Consider the following 26,252-nt stretch of genomic DNA (forward strand, 5'->3'; position numbering starts at 1 on the left):
GGGATTACAGGCGTGAGCCACCACACCCAGCCAGAAGTTACTGTTTAATGGGTACAGAGTTTAATGCGTACAGATTTTCCATCTTTGGGAAGATGAAAAAGTTCTGCAGATGGATGGTGACGATAGTTGCACAACAATGTGAATGTGCTGAATGCCACTGAACTATACACTTATAAATGATTAAAATAGTAAATCTCGTTATGTATATTTTACCATGATAAAACATGCTTTAGAATCTTTAGCAACAGGAAATGGCTCAATATGGGAGACTTAGTATATAATATTGTTCAGATTTTGTGTAAAATTCTTTGTAAGCTCATGTATAGAAAAAAATACTGGAAAGGGATTTCAAACACAGACTGTTAATAGACACCCTCTCTAGGTAAGATTGTGAGTAATTTTCTCTTTCATACTTTTCTGTACTTTCCAAATCGTCTAAGTAAACATGCAATATTTTATAACTAGAAAATAAAATAAAATTTAAAAACCCACCACCTAAATCTCTATCCTCATTCCCTGCTTTTTTGATGCAATAAATAAGCACTTCTTCCTATCTGAAAGTATATTGCTTATTTATCTGTTTCCTTGCCTATAGTCTGTTTCCCCAGCAACAATGTAAATTCCATGAGGGAAGAGGCTTTGTCTTATTCACTGCTTGATCCTTAATGCTTGAACAGTTTCAGGCACTTTATGAGTACTCCATAAACATTCGAGTGAAAGAGAAAGAATCAATGAATGAATGGGTGAATGAATAGAAGATTAGTCATCCTCAGTGTCTTAGTCCATTCCTGCTGCTATAACAAAATACCCCAGACTGGGTAATGAATAAATAATAGAAATGTATTTCTTACACTTCTTGAGGCTGAGAAGTCCAAGATCAAGGCACCAGTAGATCTGATGTGTGATAAAGGCTCACGCTGCTTCTTAGCCGGGTTCTTCTTGCTGCATCCTCACATGCTCCCTTGCACCTCTTTTATAAGATCACTAATCCCACTCATGAGGGCTCTGGCCAATGAGTTAATCCCCTCCTAAAGGCCCTGCCTCTTAATACTTTCACACTGGGAATTAAGTTTCAATACATAAATGTTGAGGGGACATATTCAGACCATAGCTCTCAGGTTAGGACAGTGGGAATTCCTTTGTTCTGTGCCCACCTGGGGTATCAGCCCTCTTTTTCTCATCTGTAGCTTGCTCAGGATTGGAAGAAAAATTGTCTCAAGATTAAGAATCATCAAAATGGAGTAAACCCTGAAATATGTCCATCAAAGTAGGGCTAACAGTTTGGAAAGTAGTCTAGATACCATGTCACTTGAAGAGTAATTGAAGGCACTGAAAAAGGGGAGAAGAAATGTAGCTGCTTGCAAATACTGAAGTGTAGTCAGGTGGAACCATGAATTTATTCAATAAATATCCACTGAGCCTCTGCCATGTGCCAGTGACTGACGTAGGTATCAAGAGTACAAAAAACAGGATTATATAATGTTTGACTCCAGAGGAAATACCAAGGATAGGTTGAGAGAAGTTTGGAAAGGCAGATTTGAATGCATCATAAGGCAGAGAATCCAAATCAGCATTTCCTAAGGCACATTTCGTGGAACCCTAGGATGTACATTTCTGTTATATGAGAAAAGGATCCAAGGCCCAATAAGTTTAGAAAATCTTGTGGTAAGGCTGGGTGTAGTGGCTCACGCCTTAATTCCAGAACTTTGGGAGTCCAAGGCAGGTGGATCACCTGAGGTCAGGAGTTCAAGACCAGCCTGGCCAACATAGTGAAACCCCATCTCTACTAAAAATACAAAATTAGCTGGGCGTGGTGGCGGGCACCTGTAGTCTCGGCTCCTCGGGAGGCGGAGGCAGGGGAATTGCTTGAACCTGGGAGGCGGGGGTTGCAGTGAGCCGAGATTGCACCACTCCAGCCTGGGAGACAGAGTGAGACTCTGTCTCAAAAAAAAAGAAAAGAAAAAAGAAAAAGAAGATTTTGAGGGGTAGAGTTTTTTTCAACTATAGCAGCACAGGACTGCTCAGTCTTCTTTTTCTTTTTCTTTTTTTTTTTTAAGAGTCAGGGTCTTGCTGTCACCCACACAGGAGTGTATTGGCACAATCATCTCTCACTGAAGCCTTGAACTCCTGGGCTCAAGTGATCCTCCAGCCTCAGCCTCCTGAGTAGCTGGGGCTACTGGCATGTGCTCCCATGCCTGGCTATGTTCTTTTTACTTTTGTAGAGATGGAGTCTCACTATGTTGCCCTGGCTGGTCTCAAACTCCTGGCCTCAAGCAATCCTCCAACCTCAGCCTCCTGAGTTGCTGGGATTACAAGCGTGAGCCACTGCACCAGGCTCAGAGTCTTCAATATACTATTGTATACTGTAGTCTCCTAAAGAGTGATGTGGCTCCTTTCGCTACATTTTCTGACCGCAGGATACTTCTTTTTCTAGGCCTAGAATTTCATGGGATGAGCATTAGGGAGAGTTATTCTCTACATGACAACATTCACCTTCAGAACAGGAGGCCTGCAAGCACAGATCTATTGTGGCATGCCCCTGAGACACACCTTGGCACCACATCCAATGGATGCCCAAGTCTTCATTCTGAACCACCCATATCGACCCAGTCCTCTCACCTCATCTCCCTCACTTCACAATTTTTCCAGTTGCCAGTCTGCACTCACTCCTTCTTTCCATCCTTGCTTTGGGCTTAGCTTTAATGAACCATGCCTTGTATTTCTGCTTCTGACTTGAGCTCCACATAACAGGGATTCTGATTTCTTCCTCTAAGCTCCCTGGGGTCACCCTGGGTAAAGCTTCCTTGGTTCCACTGTTCCATACAGCTCATTGTACATAGAGGAGGGAGACCCAGACAAGGAGTAAGCAAGTTCTCACATCAGGAAGAGCTTGGGGAAAGCTTGGGCTTTCTCATGTTGAAAGTCTTACTTGGTCTTATTTTCTGCTACCTCTTTGACAGGTCTGATCTTGTAATGGCTTCCTGCCAGGCATAATTTTAAATACTTTTGGTACCTGGGAAACCAGCTATTTCTGTAGACTGTATTATCTTATTCATCCTCACATGAAACACAGATGCACCGCCACACAGTTGAGAAATCTTTCACACGATGAGATCAAGCCACTCATTGAAGGTCACTGGGCGAGCCTTCTACGCTCCAGTCACTTGAATAAAAGTGCATAATGAATTGGAATGTTTGCATAAAATTCCTGTGAGAGAAATTATTGTGACTTTAAACCATACTGCTCAAAGCCCCTCCCATTTTTGGCTTCTTACCTTGTAACTTGGGTTCTCATTCCAAAATCCAGTGATCTCATTGATTGCAGCACTTCAATACAGCCCATGTACTAGAATAAGAAGAAAAAAAAGAAGAAGTAGGACAAAAATTCCAAGAAGCTGTCTCTTAGCTTCACAGCAACTTCCCGGGAAGCATCTCAAATCAGCTTCTGCTATAAAGTTACATTTGCATCCTCTGCCTACCACTGTTATTTCTGACTATTAATGGACACATGCCTAAAGGTTCAATTCAATTACAAAACACCAGTTAAATCCAAACCATAATATAGATAACGCAAGTAACAAAGACAAATGTGGGTTCAGTGGTTAAGAGCATGGGCTCTGGGGCCAAATCATGTGAATTTGCATCCTGGCTCTGCTACTTCTTAGTTATGGAAACTGAACCTCAGCAAGTTAACTTCTGTGCCTCACAGTTTTGTCACTGGTAAAATGGGGATACAATAGGAATTGTTAGGAGAGTGAAAGTATTTCCTACATGTAAATAAAGCTTTTAGAACAACGCCTGGTACATACAAAGGCCCAAATAGTAGAGGAAGCAAAAATAAATGTGAGATAAAGAATACAGGAATGTCAAATCTTCTAAGTGGATAGAACAAGCATATAAAGGCATAGAATACCAAACTTAGTAATATAAGATCTTATCATCCTTTGCAGCTGATTTAAATATTAAGGGGGTTCTTGAAAGGACAAAAGTCATGTGCTGTATCAGTGATTAGTATGGTTAGCTTGAACACCATGTATTGCAAAAGGAATTGTGACTTATAAAGCTGAAAGATGGTTTATATTTAGTGTGGCAGCAGTGAGGATCCATAGCAGGCTGCTGGCAACAGCATGATGCGATTAGATCTGTGTTGGAGGAGGCTTAAGTCAGCGGCAGTATGAAGGTGGGTTAATGGTGAGGGAATAAGTTAGGATGATCCTGTGGAGAGGGAAGTAATGACAGCCTACACTGAAGAGGGATGGTGTCGATAGGAAGGACAGGACAGATTCAGGTGACATCATGGAAACAGATACTACAGAATTCGGCAGTTGATTTGATACGGAGAATAAGAGAGAAGGATGAGTCAAGGATGACTCACTCAGACGTTTCTAGCCAGGGTAGCAGAGGGAACAGTGATGCCATCAACAGAAACAGGAAAGCCAGGAGAAGGGAAGATGATGAATTGGTTTGGGAGCCGTTGACTTAAGGCACTGGTGGGGTATCCAGGAAATAACAGGCTGGCAGCTGAAAATTAGATTCTGGAGTCCTGAGAGGATTCAGCCTAGGGACGTGGACTTAGTAGTCTTCTGTGTAGCTTTGCCAGGTGAGGCTGTGAGAGTCAATCCTCCCAGAAGAGCTTTGGTTGAGGAGGGAGAGTGCTTCTTTGAGAATTGCCTTAGAAATATTACTAGAGCTAAGAGGTCCAATTGAAAGTGATCTGTTGTCTCCTTGGAAATGATATGCTCCCTGTTTAGCTTTCCTTTGGAGGCTTTCCAGCCGCTCTATGCTTGGGAATGGCAAAAACACTGTCAAAAGATGTCAGGAGCTGGTGGGGAGGGGCACCTACGCAGACACTTCTTGTATAATAGTATTTCTTTTTTTTTTTTTCTTTTGAGATGGAGTCTCACTCTGTCACCCAGGCTGGAGTGCAGTGGCACGATCTTGGCTCACTGCAACCGCTGCCTCCCAAATTCAAGCAATTCTCCTGCCTCAGCCTTTTGAGTAGCTGGGATTACAGGCCCATGCCACTGCACCTGGCTAATTTTTGTATTTTTAGTAGAGGTGGGGTTTCACCATGTTGGCCAGGCTGGTCTTAAACTCCTGACCTGAAAAAATCTGCCCACTTCGGCCTCCCAAATTGCTGGGATTACAGGCATGAGCCACTGCGTCCTGCTGTATAATAGTATTTCTGAGCAGATTGTGCAGACAGAACTCCTTGATGCACTGAGTGCTGCCTGGAGCCTGGTGCTGGGAAGAGCATGCTGGCCAGGACAATAACCCTGCCAGTCTCATCCAGACTCCTGTTAGTCACACTCAGTTACACTCCTCTTGGGATCTCTAGTACTGAAACATTTTGGATATTTTACTCTGTCCCCATCACACCTAACTTCCCAAGCCTTGGGTACCTTAAGGAAGTGGTGTCTAGAGATTTCTCTTCAACTGTAAGTGTTATTAAGAGAAGAAAGCTAGATATAGGAAGTAGGTTAGAAAGCCCATCTCAGAATTGTCAAGACAGGAAATTCCAAGCATCCAAGCTCCACGTCCAGGTGGCATGAAAAGATTGCCCATATGTCTTCACTGACTGCTCTGGCTTTTGGTGCCTTCCAGCACCCTCTTCCACCTCAAAGCCTAGGTCTTGCGTCCCTATATCCTGCACTCCTGGCCCTGGAAAGAGTGGACTCCCCACACAGGCTGGGGAGCAGGCCTGGATCCCCTCCAATACCCCCAGGAGGCCTTGTTGGTGAGGAGGTGGGTATCATCTTTCCCTTTAGCTGTAAATCACCGATTGAAGACAAGGTGATACCACCTGGCCTATCAGTGCACACTTTTTGAAAAGGTGACCAAGCACCTACATTTTTCACACTCCACCGCGGTGGTTCTTCAAAACTGTATATCGGATCATGTTCCTCCACCACGTGAAACCCCTGGCATCTATGATCAAAACAAGCTCGTTACTATAAACCCCTAGACCCTGGGTTTCCTGGCCCCAGCTCACCCCTTCAGCTTCATCAGTGTCACTGTCCCCTTACACACTTTGCTGTCACATTGGCCTCCTTTCTACTCCTCAAATACACCCCAGCGCTTCCCTGCACTTGACATTCTGTCCGCCTGGCTCTCCTACACTGTTCTGCAGGACAAACCCCTTCTCATCTTTCAGGTTTCAGTTCAAATGACACACCTCAGAGGCCCCCTCCCACCCTTCATCTCAGCCCCTATTCATCACTGACTGATTATTGGTTTACTTGTTAATTTGCTTGTCTAGTACCTCTTTTTATTCCCTTGGCTATAACCACCATAAGAGTAAAGATCACAATCACCGCCATATTCCCTGCAACAGTGCCTAGGATCTGGTGGGCACTCAATAAACACTTGTTGAAAGAATGAATGAAGCATCTTTTGTTCAATTCTATTGTACCTTTACAATGAGTGGGGGCTGGGTGGAGCCGAGGGACGGAGGGAGGTGAAGGCTTGGCTGGTCTCTCCACCCAGGAGTACAAGAGCACCAAGGACTCAGCCTCAGGTGCTACAGGCCAGAACGATGTCTTTGCAAGGTTTCTAGATTTTTCAGCAATTACTTCATGTTTGTTATTTTTGTTGTTCTTCATTTTGGAGTGGCAACACACATCCTAGACCGAGGAGGTTTTGTAGTGAAGTGGGAAGCTGGCAAGAATGTGCCCTACTTCTCAGGCGGGCTATAAGCTATGGGTGAGAACAGCCCTGGATGATAGAATTGACAGTGGGCACTTTAAAAGGAAAGGAGAGTAGGTTGCGTGTCTGAACAGGAGGGGGACAAAGGGACAAACAGAAACAGCTGGAACAAGGACACACAAGGCTGATCAAGTTTGAGGCCCACATGAGGAGAGTGTCAAAGTGAAGGCTATTCTCAGCCCAGTTATTAAATAAGTTGCCATTCATTTTGGTTATCAATGAGGAGAGGAATTTTTAGTGTCTTGGGGGTGAGAGGAACTCCTCCAAGATTTCGTTCTTAATCACATTTCATGGTTATAACCACCTTATCTGCTTCGGACTAAGGCAAGCCCAAGCATTGCTTCGGGATCCCCTTCCCTTCGTGTGAACCTCTGTTTTGATTCATACACTTGTCTGTCAGCTATGGCACAGGTGACTCCTGCAAGCCTCAGTATGATACAACAGAAGTTTCTGGAAAAACATGAGTCATAGCCTGAGATGATTGACAATGAGGACAAGTCCCCTTCCACTGTGGGCATGTGTTGAGAAAACCACGACTGATTTTTGCCACAGTTACCCCAAAGTCAAGAATGGAGTGGGTCTTCCCATTGACTCACACAATCCATTTCACTTAAAAACAACCTCGGTGAGGAAGCGGGGAGGGGGCGGTGCATAAAAATACTCTGTCCACTTCTTTCTTTAGGTGTTTGATGACTGCATAAGCAGATAGTGGCTGACTATCAAGACCCGAGAGAGGAGAAGTTTAGTTTGTTAGCTATAAACTGGAGATGACAATACTTCTCATTCATGTATTAAATGTGGATCTGCATAAGACATGGGCTCTGTTCTTAAGAAACCTGGCCCCATTCAGATAGGACAACCATGAAAAGAGATGACTTATCTTTTCTTTTTATGAGGTTAGTCATTGTTGCTAACTTTATTTAAGATATGAGGAAATTGAAGCCTATTAAAGAGAAGTGCCTGGCTCAGTTTCATTTATTCACTGGTACTGAATCAGGGTTTATTCTAGAGTCTTCAGAGCATTGCTAGGACCCTGTATAACAGAAAAAGTGAAAAGAGGAGTTATCCTGCTGGCTGCCACTATCCTCCCTTTGGTCTACCCAGGAACACGGTGACACAGTGTCGAGACGGGGGACCACAATGGTAACAGCAGATGTGAATCCAAACTGCTCTGGGAACTGCAGGAGGTGAGACAGAGGACACTCCCTAATTCCCCACCCTGCGGTGAGGAGAGGACACTGAAGACCTTTATTTGGAGCCATACAGGAATGGTGGGAAAGCAGCGGAGCTCAGTGGTGCTCAGACAACCTGCCCATTCAGCCCCCGGCATAGGTTTACCTAACTCCCAGCTCGTTTCCTCCCTTTATGCCCCAAGGCAGTCATAATATTTTTGTACTGTCTGAGCTTCAACCACTTGCTCCCAGGGAGAGGTGAACAGCCTATTTATGGCCATGTGTATCTTGGGCTTTGCTCTCCAGAGAAGAAATTACTGGGATTTTCAGAGAAAAGGAATGATAGTTACTTATGGGAAGTCTCATCCTAACTCTCTTACAGAATGATGACTACAAGCACATTACATAAAGAAAAAAAGATACATATTCTCACACTCTTAGAAAGAAGGTCTGCAGGATAATAAGAAACTAACAGTGGTTGCCTTTAGAAATGGGAGAGAGGCAGGTTTTTACTTTTTACTTTATGCTTTTGTACTGTTTATACAAATAAGTGTAAACATACTTATTTTTTAAAATAAGTAATAGTATTAGTTTAGATTTGAAAAATAAAATAAGCAAAGCTCACCACTTCACCTGTAGGAACCACAGTTTTATTAACTAGGGTGAAATCTCTTTTTATACGTTGCTTATTCCTTTTCTCAGAATATACCTGCATCTTGGCTAGGAGTATGGGAGAATATTGTTCAAGAGAAGTTTAAGGCACAGGCCCTGCACTTGATAAGTTTATAATAAGAGTGCTAAGACAAGGAAGAAAATCACTTCCCAGCTACTCAGGAGGCTGAGGCAGGAGGATCACTTGAGCCCAGGAGTTTGAGGCTGCAGTCAGCTATGATCGCGCTATTGCACCCAGCCTGGGGGACAGAGCGAGCCCCTGTCTCTAAATAAAAAATAAATAGTTAATGAATTAAAAACAAACACTGAAGAACAGTATATAATCAACTATGGTATAAAGAGGGTCTGACCTTCATGCAATAAATGTTCAACAATGGTAGAGGCTACCAAAATGGCAGGAAAACACAGCAGGATATTTCTGCCACCTTTAAATAATTTTTAGTCTTTCCCATTTAAAAAAAAATGGGAGAGTAAGAAACAGGGACATTACCTTCACAACCTTGAAACATTGTCTTACTTTCTTCCTTTCACTCATGCCTCAACTCACAATAGTAAAGTTTCTGGCCTCAACACTCTAGTGAAACTGCCTGAGCAAACCAACTACTTCCTCAAAGTTCCTTTAGTGAACGATTTTTGTTTTCCTACTTACCTATCGGGGTCACCTACCACTGTTGACCTTTACTCAACCTCTTCATTTTCCTCTGAACCTCTCTTCTTTAGCTTTCCTGAGAACATTTTCTCCAATTCCTCATCTTTCTTCTCAGACTATTCGTTCTCAGTCTCCTTTGCTAGTTTCTTATTTTTTAAAAACAATGGTTCCTTCTCTTCTCTCCCTATACCAGTGGTTCCTTCTCTTCTCTCCCTATACCAGTGGTTCTCAACCCTGACTGCATGTTAGAATCACTTGGGAAGTATTAAAAATTCTGATTCCTAGGTTCTACTCTACTCTAATAAAATCAGTCTCTAGCACGTACACTCCTTTGCTTTCAATTACTACCTCATGCTCATGCCACACACATTTTTAGCCCAGGTTTTCTCCCACCTTCAGATGTGTATTGGCACATGAATATTCTAATTGCATCTCAAATTGAATACATTCAAATTATTCCTCTATTTTCATTTCTGATCTAAACCAATAGTATCACTATCTACCTAATTACATAAACCAGAAAAGTCAACTCTTACTTTTTCTTCAAATCCATCCCTTCAATCTCCCTATCATCGTCATAAATTCCCTGTCTTCTTCCCTGAACTCTGCACACTACCCCCAGCATTTACTACCCAAGTTTAGGCACATTCTTTCTCTCAATTGCAATACTGGGGTCTCACATCATATTCATGGGCGAAGCATATGAATTCAACTGCATCCATTTGGCAGACAGAAAGCGAGATATTAGCCCCTTTGTTATCTCCTCAGTCTTTCAACCCTACCTGCCAGAGAGTAGGGTAACTATCTGCCCCAGAGAAAGAGTATCTGAATTTATGGAGAGTTAAATAATGTCTTGTGTTTCTGTTTGCAATAATAAATGTCTTGTGTTTCTGTTTGCATTTCTAGAGACATACTCTGCCCCAAAGAAAGAGTATCTCTCCATAAATGCAAACAGAAACACAAGACATTGATTCTGACAATTGATCGTCCAGATGCGCGGGTGTTGGAGATTTCAAGGATGATCCAGTGTATTCTTTATTCTGAGTTTTATTCTACTGTTGACTTTAGAATATGGTCCTCCCTAAGATGGGGTTTCTGGTGTCCCACCTTTTGAATCTGTCTTTCCCAGTGCAGCCAGCACATTACTAAAACCCACATATGGCATGTAATCATTCTGTCCTATCCCCCAATCATTCTCACTTAAAACACTCCCAAGACCCCCATCCTTAAAGCAGAGCTTCCCAAACTTGAGAGAACTTCAGAATCACCAGGGAAACTTGCAAATCAGATTTTAAAAATAAAATTCCCGGGCTCTGAGAGATTCTTCTTCAGTAAGACTGTGAAACTGCATTTTGATAAGCACTCAGTTCCTTCTACTACAGGTTGTCCAGGAATCACACTTTGGAGAAAACACCAGTCTTCAGGAAAAGATCCAGCTTTCTTAGAATGATGTACAGGGCCTCTCATGATTTGGCTCCTTCTGAACTCTTTAGCCTTTTCCTCCCCGCTTTTGCCCTCTCATTTTGCACTCTAGTCATTTGCCTGAACTCACCATGCTTCAAAATTCAGAACAAACCCTTCCTTTGCTCCTTCCTCTTGAAATGTCCTTCTTATCCATGTCCATCTGATTAACACCTACTCATCATTCACAAGGAAATGCAAAGTCACTTCTTTTATGAGATCTCTCCTCTTCTTCCCTATCCCTACCTGCACCCTTGATCTTGTTTGGGCCCTCTTCTATACTCTGTATGAACTTCTAGCAGATCTTTAATAAAACTTCCTTTGCTAATATGGAACTACTTCTTTGTCAATGTGTCTGTATCTCTTTTATAGCAAGAATGGTGTCTGTTTCTTCTTTGTATCCTCTGTGTAAAGCCTGGATCAACAATATTCTTGAGATGAGCAAGTAAGATAAGGCTTGAGGTAACTTTTAAGAAAGAATGGGATATGCATATAAAAACAATCACATTAAGGACTTAAATAATATTAACTGCTCTTTCCAGTTGAATCTCATCTAACTTAGATTTCCCAAAAGAATAATCATAAAGGCCGAAAACTCAATGCTTAATAATAAAGATATTAATGAGTAAAGTAAACTAGATATAAGAAAGTAGCTAGATTAGGACAAACTTGGAACCATACGGCCTGCAAAAAGAACAAGGCCCAAACCAATCATTCCAGTCCCTCGTTACCATTTGGGAAACTAGACCCTGTGATTTTTCAAAAGAGGTCAGAAATCAGACTTTATTTGTAAGTTTTCCTAATTTTTAATTCCAGCAAGTCACAATGAACAATCCAAAATGAAATTAAGAAAATAATTTCATTTGTAATATGTGATCAAAAAGAATAAAATACTTATGAATAAATCTGATAGGATAAGCTTACACTTTGAAAACTGAAAAACATTGTTGAAGGAAATTTAAGAAAAGTGAAATAAATGGAAAAAACATCCCATGTTCATGGATCAGAAGACTTAATAATGTTAAGATAGTAATACTCCCAAAAGCTGATCTAAAACTTCAACAGAATCCCTATCAAAATCTCAGATGGCTTCTTTGTAGAAACTGACAAACTGATCCTAAACTTCATGTCTAACTTCAAATTCATGTGTAATTTCCTAAAATTCATGTGTAATTTCAAAATAATCAGCACAATCTTGAAAAAGAACAAAGTTAGAGAACCCACATGTCCCAATTTCAGAACTTACTGCTCAGCTACACAATCAAGATAATGTGGTACTAGCATAATGGTAGACATATAGATTAGTAGAATAGAACTGAGTCCAAAAGTAAACCCCTGCATTTACTGTTAATTGAATTTTGACAAAGGTGACAAAAGAATTCAATGGAAAAATGACATTATTTTCAACCGATGGCACCAGAGCAATTGTATATAGAAGTTGGACCTCTATCTCATACCATAAGCAAAACATAAACTCAGAATGGTTACAAGACCTAAATATAAAAGCTAAAACTGTAAAACTCCTTAAAGGAAACAGTCATAATCACAGGACCTCAGAATAGGCAATGGTTTCTTAGATATGACACCAAAAGCATCAGCAACCAAAGGAAATAAATATATAGGTTGGACTTCATAAAAATTAAATTCTTTTGTGCTTCAAATGACACAAAGAAGAAAGTGAAAAAAACCACTCAGAGAATGGGAGAAAATATTTGCATATGATATATCTGCTAAGAAACTTGCATCTAAAATATATTAAAAAACTCTTACAACCCAATGATAAAAAGACAACCCAATTTAAAAATGGGCAAAAGATCTGAACAGACATTTCTCCAAGAAATATATACAAATAGACAATAAGCACATGAAAAGATGTTCAATATAATTTACGATTGGGAAATGCAAATCAAAGCCACAGTGAGGTACAACTTCACACCCTCTGGAATGGCTATAATTTAAAATACAAACCAGCAAAGTGAAAATAAATGTTGGTGAAGATGTGGAGAAACTGGAACCATCATCCATTGCTGCTGGGAATGCAAAATGGTAACACCACTAGGGGAAACAGCTTGGCAGTTCCTCAAGCAGTTAAACAGAGTTACCTGTATGACCAAGCAATTCCACTCCTAGAAATATACCCAATAAAATTGAAAGCATATGTCCACACAAAAACTTGCACCTAAATGTTCATAGCAGCATTATTTATAATAGCCAAAAGGTAGAAATAACCCAAATGTCCATCAACTGATGAATGGACAAATAAAAGGTAGTATATCATGCAATGGAATAGTATTTGGCAATAAAAAGCGATGAAGTATTGATACATGCTACAGCATGAATGAACTTTGAAAATATTAATTCTAAGTGAAAAAAGACAATCATAAAAGACTGATTTTATTTTATTTATGTGAAATGTCCAGAACAGACAAATTTGTAGAGCTAGAAAGTAGGGCTATGTGGTTTTGGGGAATGGAGTGTGACCTCTAACGGGTACAAGGTTTCTTTAGGGGTTGATAAAAATGTTCTATAATTGGTGATAGTTGCACAACTCTGTGAATATACTAAAAAACCATTGAATTGTATACTTTAAATGGGTGAATTATATGGTATGTGAATTACATATCAATAAAGCAATTACCAAGAAGCAACAACAACGAAAGGAATCCAAACAAGCAATATCTGCAGGCAGTGTGTGATCCTTGATATAAACTATTCAGGAAATATGTATGAATGGATGAATAACGGATAAATGAATGAGGCATCAGCAGTTACTACAGTTTTTTGAAATATTCTGTAGCCTTGAGGTGGAGTTCATTGCTCTTCCTTTGGTGTCACAGAACACCTTGGTCACGCCCCTAGGTTGCAGTCACCCTGTGGTGCTGCAATTTATCTGTTCCAGTATCTATGCCTCCTGCTGGACTATGGGCTTCTCAAGGGCAGGGAGTGAGTCTTAGTCATCATTATGCCCAGCACCTCTTACAGTGCAATTAAATTATGTATTTGAATGAACTAGCCAAGAAATGATGTTCAGGAAGTCTCAAAATAACCTGCATCCTAACTGGACCATTTGTAATGTGTTCCTTCTTAAAGGGGTATATTGTCAATTAAAATAATCCTGAAGTTAAGCTGGCCGAAGCCCTCCTTGTGCCAGGTTTGAGTTAGAATGTGGGTCGTGTAAGAAGGGAATGGAAAATCCTTCCCCTTTTAGTGTAACATCAATCAAATGAAAACCTGGGCAGGGTTTTGAAGCAGTGGGAGTAGGGGATCTCCTGCCCTGGAATAGGGAAGCAAGTTCAGAGAGAGCTCAGTGAGACGGACAGAGAGATGAGCTGCTTGGAACACACCTTGAAGGAGGAGGTGCAAGTGGTCTTGGCAAAAACTGACTTTTCTTAGGAATAATCTTATAGCACCTTTGAATGCTATAATAATAGCATTATATAATAATATGTATATTATAATCTATAGCATCAAGGAGCATAGAGCTGCTAACACTTTCCATTTCTTCACTATTCTCTGTCCTCTTATTTGCTTTTCTACAGAGCACTTACTGCTGAAATTATTATGTATTTGTTGGCTATCTGTCTCCCCTACTAGAAGATTAGTAGCAGAGAACAGGGAGTGTTGTATCCCCAACACCTGGAACATAGTAGACCCTCCAAATATATTTTGGTTGATTGAATTGAATATATATTTTTAAAATACAAACATCTATTTTTGCTGAAAGCTCCTCCTTCTGCTCCGGGTTTAAAAGCCTGAAAATCTGGATTTGTTCAGTCATTCACATTGGAGACTCAACAACCAGGAAATTTCAACCCTGTAAGTCATTAGTCATTATAACGATGGAACCTTCTAACAGTAAGTTGTGTGTTCTGTTTGCTCTTACAAAAGGCAGATCTCCTTTCTCCAGGGTTCCTGCCCAAGTCAAAAGGCAGGGTTGTGAAGTGAGCAAGGCCTTTCACTTGGCCCAATCCATCTCCTTCGATGTCTTTCCCTGCTAAAGTGGACTCCACCCCAGCAGATGGAGAGAGTCTCCATTGTCTCCATCCCCAAGATTCTATTCCCAGTCCGCCTAAAGTAAGCTGAACCAAGCTTGTACCTGCTTCCCCTTTGCCTTCTGCCATGATTGTAAGTTTCCTGAGACCTCCCCAGCCATGGCTCCTGTACAGCCTGCAGAACTGTGAGTCAATTAAACCTCTTTTCTTTATAAATGACCCAGTCTTGGGTAGTTCTTTATAACAATGTGAGAACAGACTAATACACTGGGAAATGAGCTGCCTACAATTGTCCAAAGAAATCTTTCAATTTCTCTGAAAAAAGCACTGGTCATCTGTGGGCAAGGAAAGTATGACAACCATCTGCATCCCATGAGGCAGCTATGCACTGTCTCATTCCAACAGTCCTACTCCCATTGAAAATCCCTTACACAGGGGAATTTCTTTGAACTAAGAGAGGTTTCATCTCTGCCTACAGACTTGAGCACAGACAAAGTCACCCAGCTGGAGGTCATCCCTGTGGCAAAAACTATACTGATAGCATTTGGAGAGCTATGACTTCTCCTAGGAATAACTTTGCACCAATGTGTTGGGAGACACAAATGGCTCTTTCTTCTGCTAGGCATGGCCAGAAAAGTTGTGCTATGTGATTCATCATGTGCCTTTGCACAAATAGAGATGTATATTCTGTTTAGTCTCAAAAGTATTATATCATTTGATCCTCATAATGAAACTGTGATGAGACCTGAATAGGTAGGTGATCTCCTTTTTTATTTTTATTTTTGTAGAGATGGGGTCTCATTATGTTGCCCAGGTGATCTCAAACTCCTCACTTCAAGTGAATTCTCTCACCTTGGCCTCCCAAAAACCTGGGATTACAGGTCTGAGCCACCACGCCTGGCCCTGATTTCCATTTTTACAGATGGAAAAACTGATTCTCAGAGGTTCAATGCTGTGCTCAAGAGCCACAGGGCTGATTAATGGAGAAGAACCCAGATCTTTTGATGTTTAAAGCTGCTGTTCCATGTCATCTCTCCGATCCTGACCTAAAGAAGTTTATCATCTAGGGGAGACTCATGCCTTGCATATATTATATATAGAAGATAGTACTCTATCACACAGACACATAGATAGATAGATAGATAGATAGATAGATAGATAGATAGATAGATAAATGATATACATATAGATCTATCTATCCATATCATGAAGAGAAAGAGAAGTGGTAAGGCCAGACACCCCCTGTATGTAGCAAATGTTTTACATTATCTAATAACTTATAGTGACTTGACAAAAGATTGCTGATCCAATACCTAAGACTGTAAGTATTGTGCTCAGTTTTATACTGTGTCAGCCATTCTGTGCTCTCTGAAAACAGGAATTGCTTTGTACAAAGGTGAATTCTCCTTGACCAAAATATTCCCAATATATTCTTTGCAGAAATTCCTTGAGGGCTTGTATTTTATATTCAATTTTAACGTTGTTATTGAGATCTAAAAGTTGCAACCAATAGCTTTAACCCAAGTCTTTTGCGGGGAGGAGCAAGTGTTGGCACTGTAGCCAAGCCTCCTAAGAAACTTTTAAGATCTTTATCACCATGTAGGCCTAATCCTAGGAAACCAGGAATGCTTCTCTCTGTTGTTGGAGAAAGTCTTCAACCTGGTGGGACTGGTTCTCCGTAATGAAAATGAGAATTGGAATACTGGCTTGCAAAAGCTGACCCTACTCAGATTAAGATGCTTTTGTAATAGCAATTGACTACTCTCTCCTGATAGATCCAGCAAAATCCCAGGTTGTGTCAAAGTATTAATACATTCAGAAGAGAAGGAGCCTTAACAATGCAACTTACAGGAAGAACAACTGAATAATTGATCCCAGCAGCCGTTTAACTGGAGACCTATGGTTTAAAAAGGCAAGCTTTCTCCTGTTCCCTGGAAGGCCCTTATTCCTCTGAACACTTTATCCTCTATTATTTTCATTTCTCTATTTCCCTCACTCCTTTCTTTTATATTGTGGGAGTCATTAGTGCTGTTCCACAAATATTTCCAATTCTTCACCTTCCCAGCACAGAGTAGCGTTGCACTTCTCCTGCCCCTTTGAAGTTGGGTACAGCACCTGATTCGGCCAATGATATCACTGTGGGAGTGATTTGTCACATGTCCTTTCTCTTGCAATTGGGGAGGCACAGATAGACAGCCACCTTCAGCTTTTTTGCTGAGTGAGAATAACATACAGCAGATGCCCCCAGCCAATGTGCTACGGACCATGACATGAGCAAGAAGTAAACCTTTTTGTCTAAGCCACTGAGATGTTGGCATTACTTGTTAACACAGAATGACCTGCCCTATCCTGACTGATACAATAACCATGACAGGGGAGAAGGAATATGGCATAGAGTCTAGGAGCATGGGCTTTGAGAGTCAGAAGGGCCTGGGTTTGAATCTCAGCTTTACACATACTGGCTGTGAAACCTTGGACAAATAACTTTAATTCTCGAAGCCTCAGTTTCCTCATCCATAAAACAAGAACAATAGTTTATGTGTTTCATAGGGTTATTGTGAGGATCCAATCAGGTAATGCATGTGTGGTGCTAAGCACAGTGACTGGCACACACAAAGGTCTCAGCATATGTTCATCATTACAGTGGGATGACTATACTGCTGTTCCTGATTGTCTTCAGTTCTACCTGCCTTAGTATGGGGAGCTGATAAACAAGCCTCAATTACTGTGCAGGGACCTCAATCAATGGTGCTCCATAGGCATGTGATGAGCACTGGGATGCAAGGGGCTATGGGAGTGTGTCAGAGAGGCTCCAGACCAGCCTCAGGGAATCAGGGAAGAAGGGTCAGAGGAAGGATGCTGGGGCGAGTTATGAAGGGCAGGCAACGAGAGGTGATGGTGGAGGAATTTCCAGACAATGGGCACAGCATGTGCAAGAGGTAAGGGCAAAAATAAGGGGTGGTCCAAAAATACCAAATACTTCAATATGACTAATGTCCAGGGGTATGGCTGAGATATCAGCAGGGGCCACATTACATTAACCATCCAATTAACCATCTGCCCACACAATTCAATGAGCTCTTAGAGGGCAGCAGCTGGTTCTCATTTTCCCTTTTGTTCTTGGAGTCCAGCACAATATGTGACACACAGTAGGCTCTCAATACACTATGCTGAATGTCTGAGGACTATAACCAAGTTTCAGGCCACCCTCGCTTAGATGTGATGCCAATTTCTTCTTATTCTTTCATGAGTTTCCCAACTACACTTCCACCCAGCCCACTTCTCAGACCCAAATAAATAAAAGCTAAAAATACAGCTCAGGTCATGAATCATAAATGAGATGGAAGAGCAGTGACTCACAGAAGTTAATCTGCTTCCCAGGAGAGTCTTGCTGGATGTCCTTTGCTCTGAAAGGTTAGGCAAAAAGCCAGGATCATAGCTGTGCAGACAAAGCTAATCTAAAGACTAGGCCTGCCATTGGAAGCCCATCTGGTATTCCAAGGCTCTCAGGCAGAGATGCCAAGAGGCGGCAGCCCTGTGCACCCCATCATGGGGCAGCAGAGGGATGGGCCCAGACACAGATGCTGACAAGGTTGCTCTAGGTGTCTGCTAAGAACACCTTAAGCACAGGGCCCTGTCAATTTTCTCAGTGGCCCAACATGTCCACCATCAAGTTGGTTATGGTTACTGCTGTGGCCAAGGCAATGCCCTTGCAGGATGGTTTAGTGAATGACCTACCAATTATATTTTGTATTCTTGTCTAGTTAAGTTGAGAATATGATCTAACCTAATAGTGACACTGTGTTTATGGTCTCTCCTGCCAACACAAAATCCACTTACAATTGAACATTTTTGGGATATTGTGACCTTCATTCTCAATTATAAGTTCCTCAACAAAATTAAATAATTATATGCTACACCCTAAAATCACACAAATCTGACTCAGCTTTGAGTACCTAGGACGTCGAGTTTTAATTTAATTAAATATTTATTGGAGGAACTCTGTGTATTCACAAATGAGAGCATCTGCAAATACTGCCACAAGGTAGACAAACAGCAGCTCCATCAAACCCTTTCTTCTACTCCATTTTCCGTTTGACTCAGCAGTGTCAAAGGCCAAAATTTTTGTCATCAGTTGTCATGTCTGGTCAAAGTTGATGTTCCTAGTAGCAGCATCAGTATGATTGTGGTTTCAATCTTCCCAGCGCTCTAGGACTTTGCATGTCCAATGTGTGGTCATGTCTGGAGACCATGTGGGCAAAGAACCTCATTGATGTCACTCTCCCTCTATGTCACAGCACTGAAGTCCTAAATGAATGATCAATGTTCGTTATACTGAAACCATGACTCACATTTGTCATTCTCCCACATGGTGATAAACTGCTGAATTATGCTGTATTAGTTTTCAGCTTTTATGACTTCTTTGAAAAAGCAGCAGTCAACAATACGGCTTTGCAGAAATGCAGCTCAAATGTTAATCATTTCTCATTATACTTCTTTTTACATGAAACACAAGAGTGGTCTGTACCTTGAGCAGTGAATTCTGACTCCTGATAACATGACTAAAAGCACACCAGGACTCGAAGGGACCTTAGAGATGATCCATTCCAACTCCTCTACCTTTTGTGGATAAAAAATTAAATGGCTTATCTGATGTCACTCAGCATTTAAAGGGAAGGCAGAGAACAGTCTACTAAAGACACAAAAGTCAGAGTTGTACAAAGTGAATCAGAAGATTATAAGACAGCAGCAGTCAAAGGTACACAGAGCTCCATGGAGGAAGAAGTTGTTGACTGAATTCAGGGCAGTGGAGAAGGTCAATAGGCTAAGGAACTGGAAAATGTTCACAGGAGTTTGGCAACTGTTGGCTTTTGTGGAACAATATCAGTGGAGTAGTCAACGCAGAAGCCAGGTAGCAAGAGATTTAAAATTTGATATGGAGATGAGGCAGTGAACCGGTAAGCATAGTGCTTTTGTTTTTGTTTTGAGAAATTGGTATTTTAACAAGAGGGGCAAGATAAGCTTAGGGGAGGGTGTTATTTTAAGGGTAGAACAGATTTGAGCATGTTTATTCATAGAAAGTTTGATAGTAACAGGAGAGAAGAGAAATAATGGCAAGATCACAGTTCCTGGGGAGGCAGGAGTGAAGACTACCCATGAAATGTGAAAGACCTGATTCAAATAAAGTATTTTAATTATGAATCAGATTCTCTCAAGCATTCAAATCAAGTAACTTTGAAAGTTGAAGATACAGTTGCCCTTTTCACATGTCTGGATACCTTTTGGGGAATCTCCTTTTGGTGTTAATTTAAGGGGTCCAAGTGCAGTTTTGTTTCATGGATATACCGGGTAGTGGTGAAGTCTGGGCATTTACTGTAACTATCACTCAAATAGTTCACATTGTATTCATTAAGTAATTTTTTATCCTTCACCTCCTTCACACCCTCCCACCTTTCTGAGTCTCCAATGTCTATCAATTTCAACTCTATGCCCACGTGTACATATTATTTCATTCTCATTTATAAATGAGAACATGCAGTATTTGACTCATATTCTTATAAATAATCAGGATTGAGCCTAATTTTATGTAAATGGCAATGCCATGAAGATGGACAGCAGCAGGATCCTGTGACTTCAGTAACTGTAGGGTTGCTTCAGGATTACATCACAGGGTCATCATGATCAGAGCTAGAACAAGGTGACCTGTTAGTATTTTTTTTAAAAAAACAAAAACTCTAGATTCATAAAAACTTTGTGATGGACGACACTATTTGTCTCAACCCCTTTATTTTCAAAGCATTTAAGTGACTTGAACAAGATCACCCCGCAGCACAAAGCTCTAAGCAAGCATAGAAATTTGCTAAGCTATTCGATCACAAACATCAGGTTCCCATTAAAATCGAACATAGATTTTTGAATCAAACTCAAATAACGCCGTTATAACTTAAATAACCAACACCTTCAGGATGCAATGTAAATAGGATCCTAGATTCAAGTTGCTTATTTTATAGCTTATTTTCTTTAAAAAAAAAAAACACACTCAGCATTTTTAGCTAAGGAGAAAAAAAGAGCACAGGGAGATCTCTATTTTCCTTTAAAGTCTGCTAGCATGAGTGGATTATTATTAATTATTGGTTATTATTATCCAATTATTTTTTACATTGCTTGAAGGTCTCATGATAATCAATTATTATTATTGGTTTTTACATTAAGTAATGACTTTCTAGAAGGATACATAGATTGATGTAAGTAATCAAAAAGTTAGGCATGCTGAAGTAAGAGTCTAGGAGCAGGGAGAGGTCAGTTGGTTACAGCTAATAAGAAGTGTAGTTCAGGCTTGAGATTTTTGTAGAAGTTAGGCAGCTTCTTTTCTTGCCCAGTCACTGACTACACACCCAACCTTCAACCATTGCCCTGAATTCCCCTGACCAATGGCATTCATGAGTACATCAATGGAAACCAAGTGTAGGTGATACCATGCTGGCTCTAAGCCAGCCATTCCCATAATACCTAAAGAGGGTCTGCTGATAGCATCACTTCCTTTAACATTCTTCTGAAATTCCATATCCTCCAGAAAGTCGCACTGAATAACTGAGATAGACAATTCAGCCATTACCAAAAACATTCCTCTCAATAATCTTTATGTATGTGGGTAAAAACACCCAACATCTACTCCTTTAGCAAATTTTCCATCTACAATCCAATGTTACTAATAGTCCTCATGCTGCACATTAGATCTCTAGACCTATTCATCCTATGTAACTGCAAGTTTGGGCCCCTTGACCTATACTTCACCATTTTCTCCTGCTCCCTGGCCCTTGTAACCCCTGTTCTACTCTCTGCCTCTATATATTCCACCTTTACAAGATTCCACATATAAGTGAAATCCTGCAGTAGTTTTCTTTCTATATCTGGCTTATTTCACTTAGAATAATGTTCTCTAGGTTCATCCATGTTGTCACAAATGACAAGATTACCTTCTTTTTTAAGGCTGAATAATATTTCATAGTATATATACCACAATTTCTTTATCCATTCATCCATCAGTGGACACTTTGGTTGTTTCCATATCTTGACTACTGTGAATAATGCTACAATGAACATGGGGGTGCAGATAGCTCTACAAAATGCTGATTTCATTTCCTTTGGGTATATACCCAGCAATAGGATTGCTGGGTCATATGACAGTTCTACTTTGAATTTTTTGAAGAACCTCCATATTGTTTTCCATTATGATTGTGCCAGTTTACATTCCCACAAAGAGTGCACAAAAGTTCCCTGTTCACACCTTCACCTATTGTCTCTTGTCTTTTTGATAATAGCCCTCTTAACAGGTGTGAGATGATATCCCATATAGTTTTGGTTTGCATTTCCCTGATGATCAGTAATAGTTTTCCTTGAAGTCCTACCCAATAACATCCTCTCACATCTCCTTGGGCCCCTGGCTTCCACTGAAGCTGACAAATGGCAGTTTTTAAGCTGCGTACATTGGGGATCTGTTAGTATGGAAGAAAGAGGGAAAGGAAAAGGAACAAAAGGTGTAGGTAGGACACCCAGAGTCTCTGCCTTGGCCGAGCACCTTTTTATATAGCTGTTGGCCATTTTTATGTCTTCTTCAGAAAAAGGTCTATTTATTTTTCAACAATCTAAGCCTACAAACTTTCAAGTGGTAAAAGGATGGGCTCTTGCAAAGCTCTGCCCAGCTCTGTGTGCAACACCATGTGGTGTCCACCTCTGTTGCATCCATCTTAAAGCATGAGAGCCTAGGCAGCCAGGGCAGAGACTCTGGGTGTCCTACCTACATCTTTTGTTCCTTGTCCTTTCCCTCTTTCTTCCTTACCAACAGATCCCCAATGTACCTAGTTTAAAAACTGCCATTTCTCAGTTTCCCTGGAAGCCAGGAGCCCAAGGAGATGTGAGAGGATGTTATTGGGTAGGACTTCAAGGAAAACTATTTAAAAGGGAGCTGACTCAGCCAGAAGGTACACCATTTGTATTTGCCATTCCTTCTTCCTGCTGCTTGGAAAATGGGTATGATGCTGGGTGCTCTAGCAGCCTTGTTGCAATCTTGAATGAGCCCAAAGATGGAAGCCATGTGTTAAGGATGGCCAAACAGAAAGCTGGAAGGATCCTGGGTTATTGATGACTGAATCCATGGCTAACCTACCTAACATGAACAAAAAGGGGAACCTCTATCTTGTTTAAACTCCAGTTATTTGAGTTTTGTAGTGATATAATCTGAAGTGATAAGGGGGTTCTTTTAAACTGTGCTTTCAGATGGCAGCTGAGGAGTCAGGGTTCCTCTGCAGCCCTCTTCCTACCAAAAAAGAGCTCTGTAAAAAGGTTTCTTACTCGAATCAGTTCAGCAGCTCTTAAACAGACTTTCCTATATGTCAGCAAAAGTAACGTTTTAATCCCCATTATCTGAAAGCAGAGTCTTTATACAATAACACCTTACTGAAAGTATTACACCTAACAACTTCAAATGTCTTAAGCATGGCTAAGAATACAAAAATATGCACCCAAAAACATCTAAAAATACTACTAAGTCAACACTAATGTTTATGCTTATGTTTTTCTCTTAGGAGAGCAACCCAGTCTTTCATTCAGAGCCCATTTACCCTTGGTTTCGATAACAGTGGTAACAGGTTGTCCTCTCCAGAGCTCAAGAGCCCAGATTGAAATGTTGGGTCCTCCCAGAGACAGACTCACTCTGAAAAGCAAAAAGTGATAGCTGACTGAACAAAAGAAATCTGATAAAGTATAAAAATATAGACAGATAAGTTCAAAAAGCTCAACCACTTGGGAACCCAGACTTCAGCGGCAACCAACCATTGCATTCCATGACTGTTAGAATGAAGGCTCCATTTCCATCAGAAAAAAAAAAGGAGATTGAATTCCAATCAGTATCCGCTTCTGGGTGTACACCCAAGAAAGTTGAAAACACATGTCTACACAAAAACTTACCCATGAATGTTCATTATAGCACTATTCATAATAGCCCAAAAGTAGAGACAACCCGAAGGTCCAGTAACTGGTGAATGGATAACAAAATGTGGTATTGCCGTACAATGGACTATTATACTGGAATAAAAAGAAAGGAAGAACTGACACATGCTACAACATGATGAATCTTGAAAACACTTGCTCAATGACAGGAACCAGACACAAAAGACCACATATTATATGATTCCATTTATAAGAAATAGCCAGAAAACACAAATCCACAGAGACAGGAAGTAGATTAGTCTCTGCCAGTGGTTGGAGGGGAAGAAGAGGGAGTGACTGCTAATGGCTACAGGGTTTCTTTTTGGAGTGCTAAAAATTTTTTAAAACTAGACAATGGTAATGGTTGCACAATTTTGTGGCTATATGAAAAACAATTGAATTGTACACTTAAAGAGTGAATTTTACAGTATGTGAATTATAGCTCAATAAAACTGTTATAAAAATAAACCATAGATCTAGAAAAAAACCTGACATTTACCTCCCAAAATTTTTTTTCAAACAGTATCATCTGTCTATGAAGAGAAGGAAGCATATAATCTTCATTATACAGAGGTTTCCATGTAAAATACTACATTTTTAGAAGACTGACATCTAAAGGGAGAAGCTTCAATTATCTGAAAAAGTCAATGATTGCCTAGTGATGTCAACTAAATGAGCTTTACTGTGTCAAGATTCTTACTGGTGAGCGTTGACAATGTCTGTGGGCATCTTATTCAGAAGAAATAGCTCCCTTCTCCCTCTTATCACTTAAACGGGTGATGACTCACAGAGTTTCTGCTCTTTCACTTGCTTAGAGTTGCTCAGTGTGTGTAGGAAGCATTAACTCACTAGCAGGTGAGCCACCTCAAACCTTTTTGGAAGTCAGCAGGGTATAAATCATAAATAAATATATTACCCATGACTGTGCACATTATGCTTCCTGGAGGCCTCCAGAATCAATACTCACTCCTTGCCAGGGCCCAGGGGCCTCCCACAGCAATGCCCACGTCCTTTCTCATCCTTCCTCTTCCTTCTCCCTCCTCTCTTTCTCCTCCCCCTTTCCTCTCCCTCTCCTCTTCCTCCTTCTTTTCTTAAGTGACAGCCTAGTTGTAAAATCGGATTCTTACATTTTCTGAAGAGAAATTTGGAGATTTATCACACATTCCAGGCCAGAATCTCTTTCACTTGTTTCATGTTGAGATTTTCACTGGATGGCTGTTCCCCATTCCTTGCTTATCTTTCTTGCTCTCTGGGCAATGCATTTGGAACATTCTCTCCCCAGAACATTCCTATCACTGGACTAGGCACAATGATATGGTACTTGCCTTTATTTCACAGAACTTTGCAACTTATTGCTGCTTGTTATAAAAGATAAAAAAATTCAAGATTTAGTATTGAGTAAGAGTTTCTTTGTTTGTAAGTGAACAGCAGATATCTATTTCAGATGGATTAACATTTTTTTAAACTCACCTCTGCATTTGAAAGGGTTGAGAAGAGACACTTGACATAACTTAGACAGGTCCTGAGAGTCCAGCATATGTAAATAGACTGTGTGAGCTCCTGTGAGCTATAGATAATGCTTATGCTAGGGGGGTTTAGGGGATGAGGCTTCAGTTAGAGCTACTCTGAAAAGTTTTAGTCTTTTATTTCAAACTGTCAGTATTTCCAAGATACATATTTTTTCAAATCAAAAACTATTTCTAAGTATGTCTTCATTTGGCCAAAATGAGTATCTTTAACATTATCTCAGAAGCCAAAAGAAAATCAGCATGAAAACAGACCAGCCTCTGGCCAGGGTCCTCCAGCACCTCTGGGTCTTGTCTTTCAATAGAGGAATGGCTAGAAGTGTGACCCCTTCTCCAAGACACTCTCCTGCCACTGATGGATCAACAGGTACTGACATGCAAGGGTGCCCTGATCCACAAGAGAGAAAAAAACACACATTGCAGACCACCATGTACAGTATAATTTTCATCTGTGTCAACGATTATATTTGTGTGTATATACAAATATGCAACACTTAGGAAAAAAGTCTGAAAGAATACAAAAAAAGTTGTTAATAGTGCAATTACCCCTCAAAAAGTCATTGCTTGTCATCCCTTTTTCTTGTCCTGACTCCTCTATTTAAAAAATACAAGTGAGAGAACAATCTCATTCACCAGGATCCTGGAGGCCTTTGAGTCCCTAGAAGCATTGGGTAAATAAGAGCTAAAATATATCCACTTTGTGGGTAAAGTATCTTGGTTTTTGCCAGCGTATTTCTGATAGTTAACGTCATCACACCTGAGAAAGATATGTATTTTTTCCAAATGACGAACAAAAGCTATTGAAAAAAATTACACCTGCTTTTATAACACCCTTTATTATAATTTGTTTAATGTTTACAGAATGCTATGGAGATGCAAAGGGCCCTCTAGAAGATTGATGTTGTTATCAAGAAAAACAAAAATCAAGGCATCTTCACTTAGTCTTCAGCTGATAAAAACGTTGACAGCAGTGGGAGAAACTCAAAACTCACATGTTTTGGCTTTCTTTATAAAGGGAAAGGCCATAGATGAGTTTCTAAATTTAAACCTCCATCCCCAGAGACACCCTTCTAGTTGCTGATTCAGT

At 40.6% G+C, this 26,252-nt stretch overlaps 1 protein-coding gene across 1 annotated transcript in view; it reads right to left on the bottom strand.

Moving 5' to 3' along the window:
- The window catches only part of SHC4 (SHC adaptor protein 4), a 139,855-nt gene that overhangs the window by 97,677 nt on the left and 15,926 nt on the right, over positions 1-26,252 (bottom strand). The window contains exon 2 of the mRNA XM_024232402.3: positions 3,276-3,346. Coding sequence (XP_024088170.2) covers positions 3,276-3,346 — 71 coding nt within the window. The remainder of the gene's footprint in view (positions 1-3,275; positions 3,347-26,252) is intronic.

The sequence above is a fragment of the Pongo abelii genome, chromosome 16 (genome assembly GCF_028885655.2).
Source record: "Pongo abelii isolate AG06213 chromosome 16, NHGRI_mPonAbe1-v2.0_pri, whole genome shotgun sequence".
NCBI classification, from domain to species: Eukaryota; Metazoa; Chordata; class Mammalia; order Primates; family Hominidae; genus Pongo; species Pongo abelii.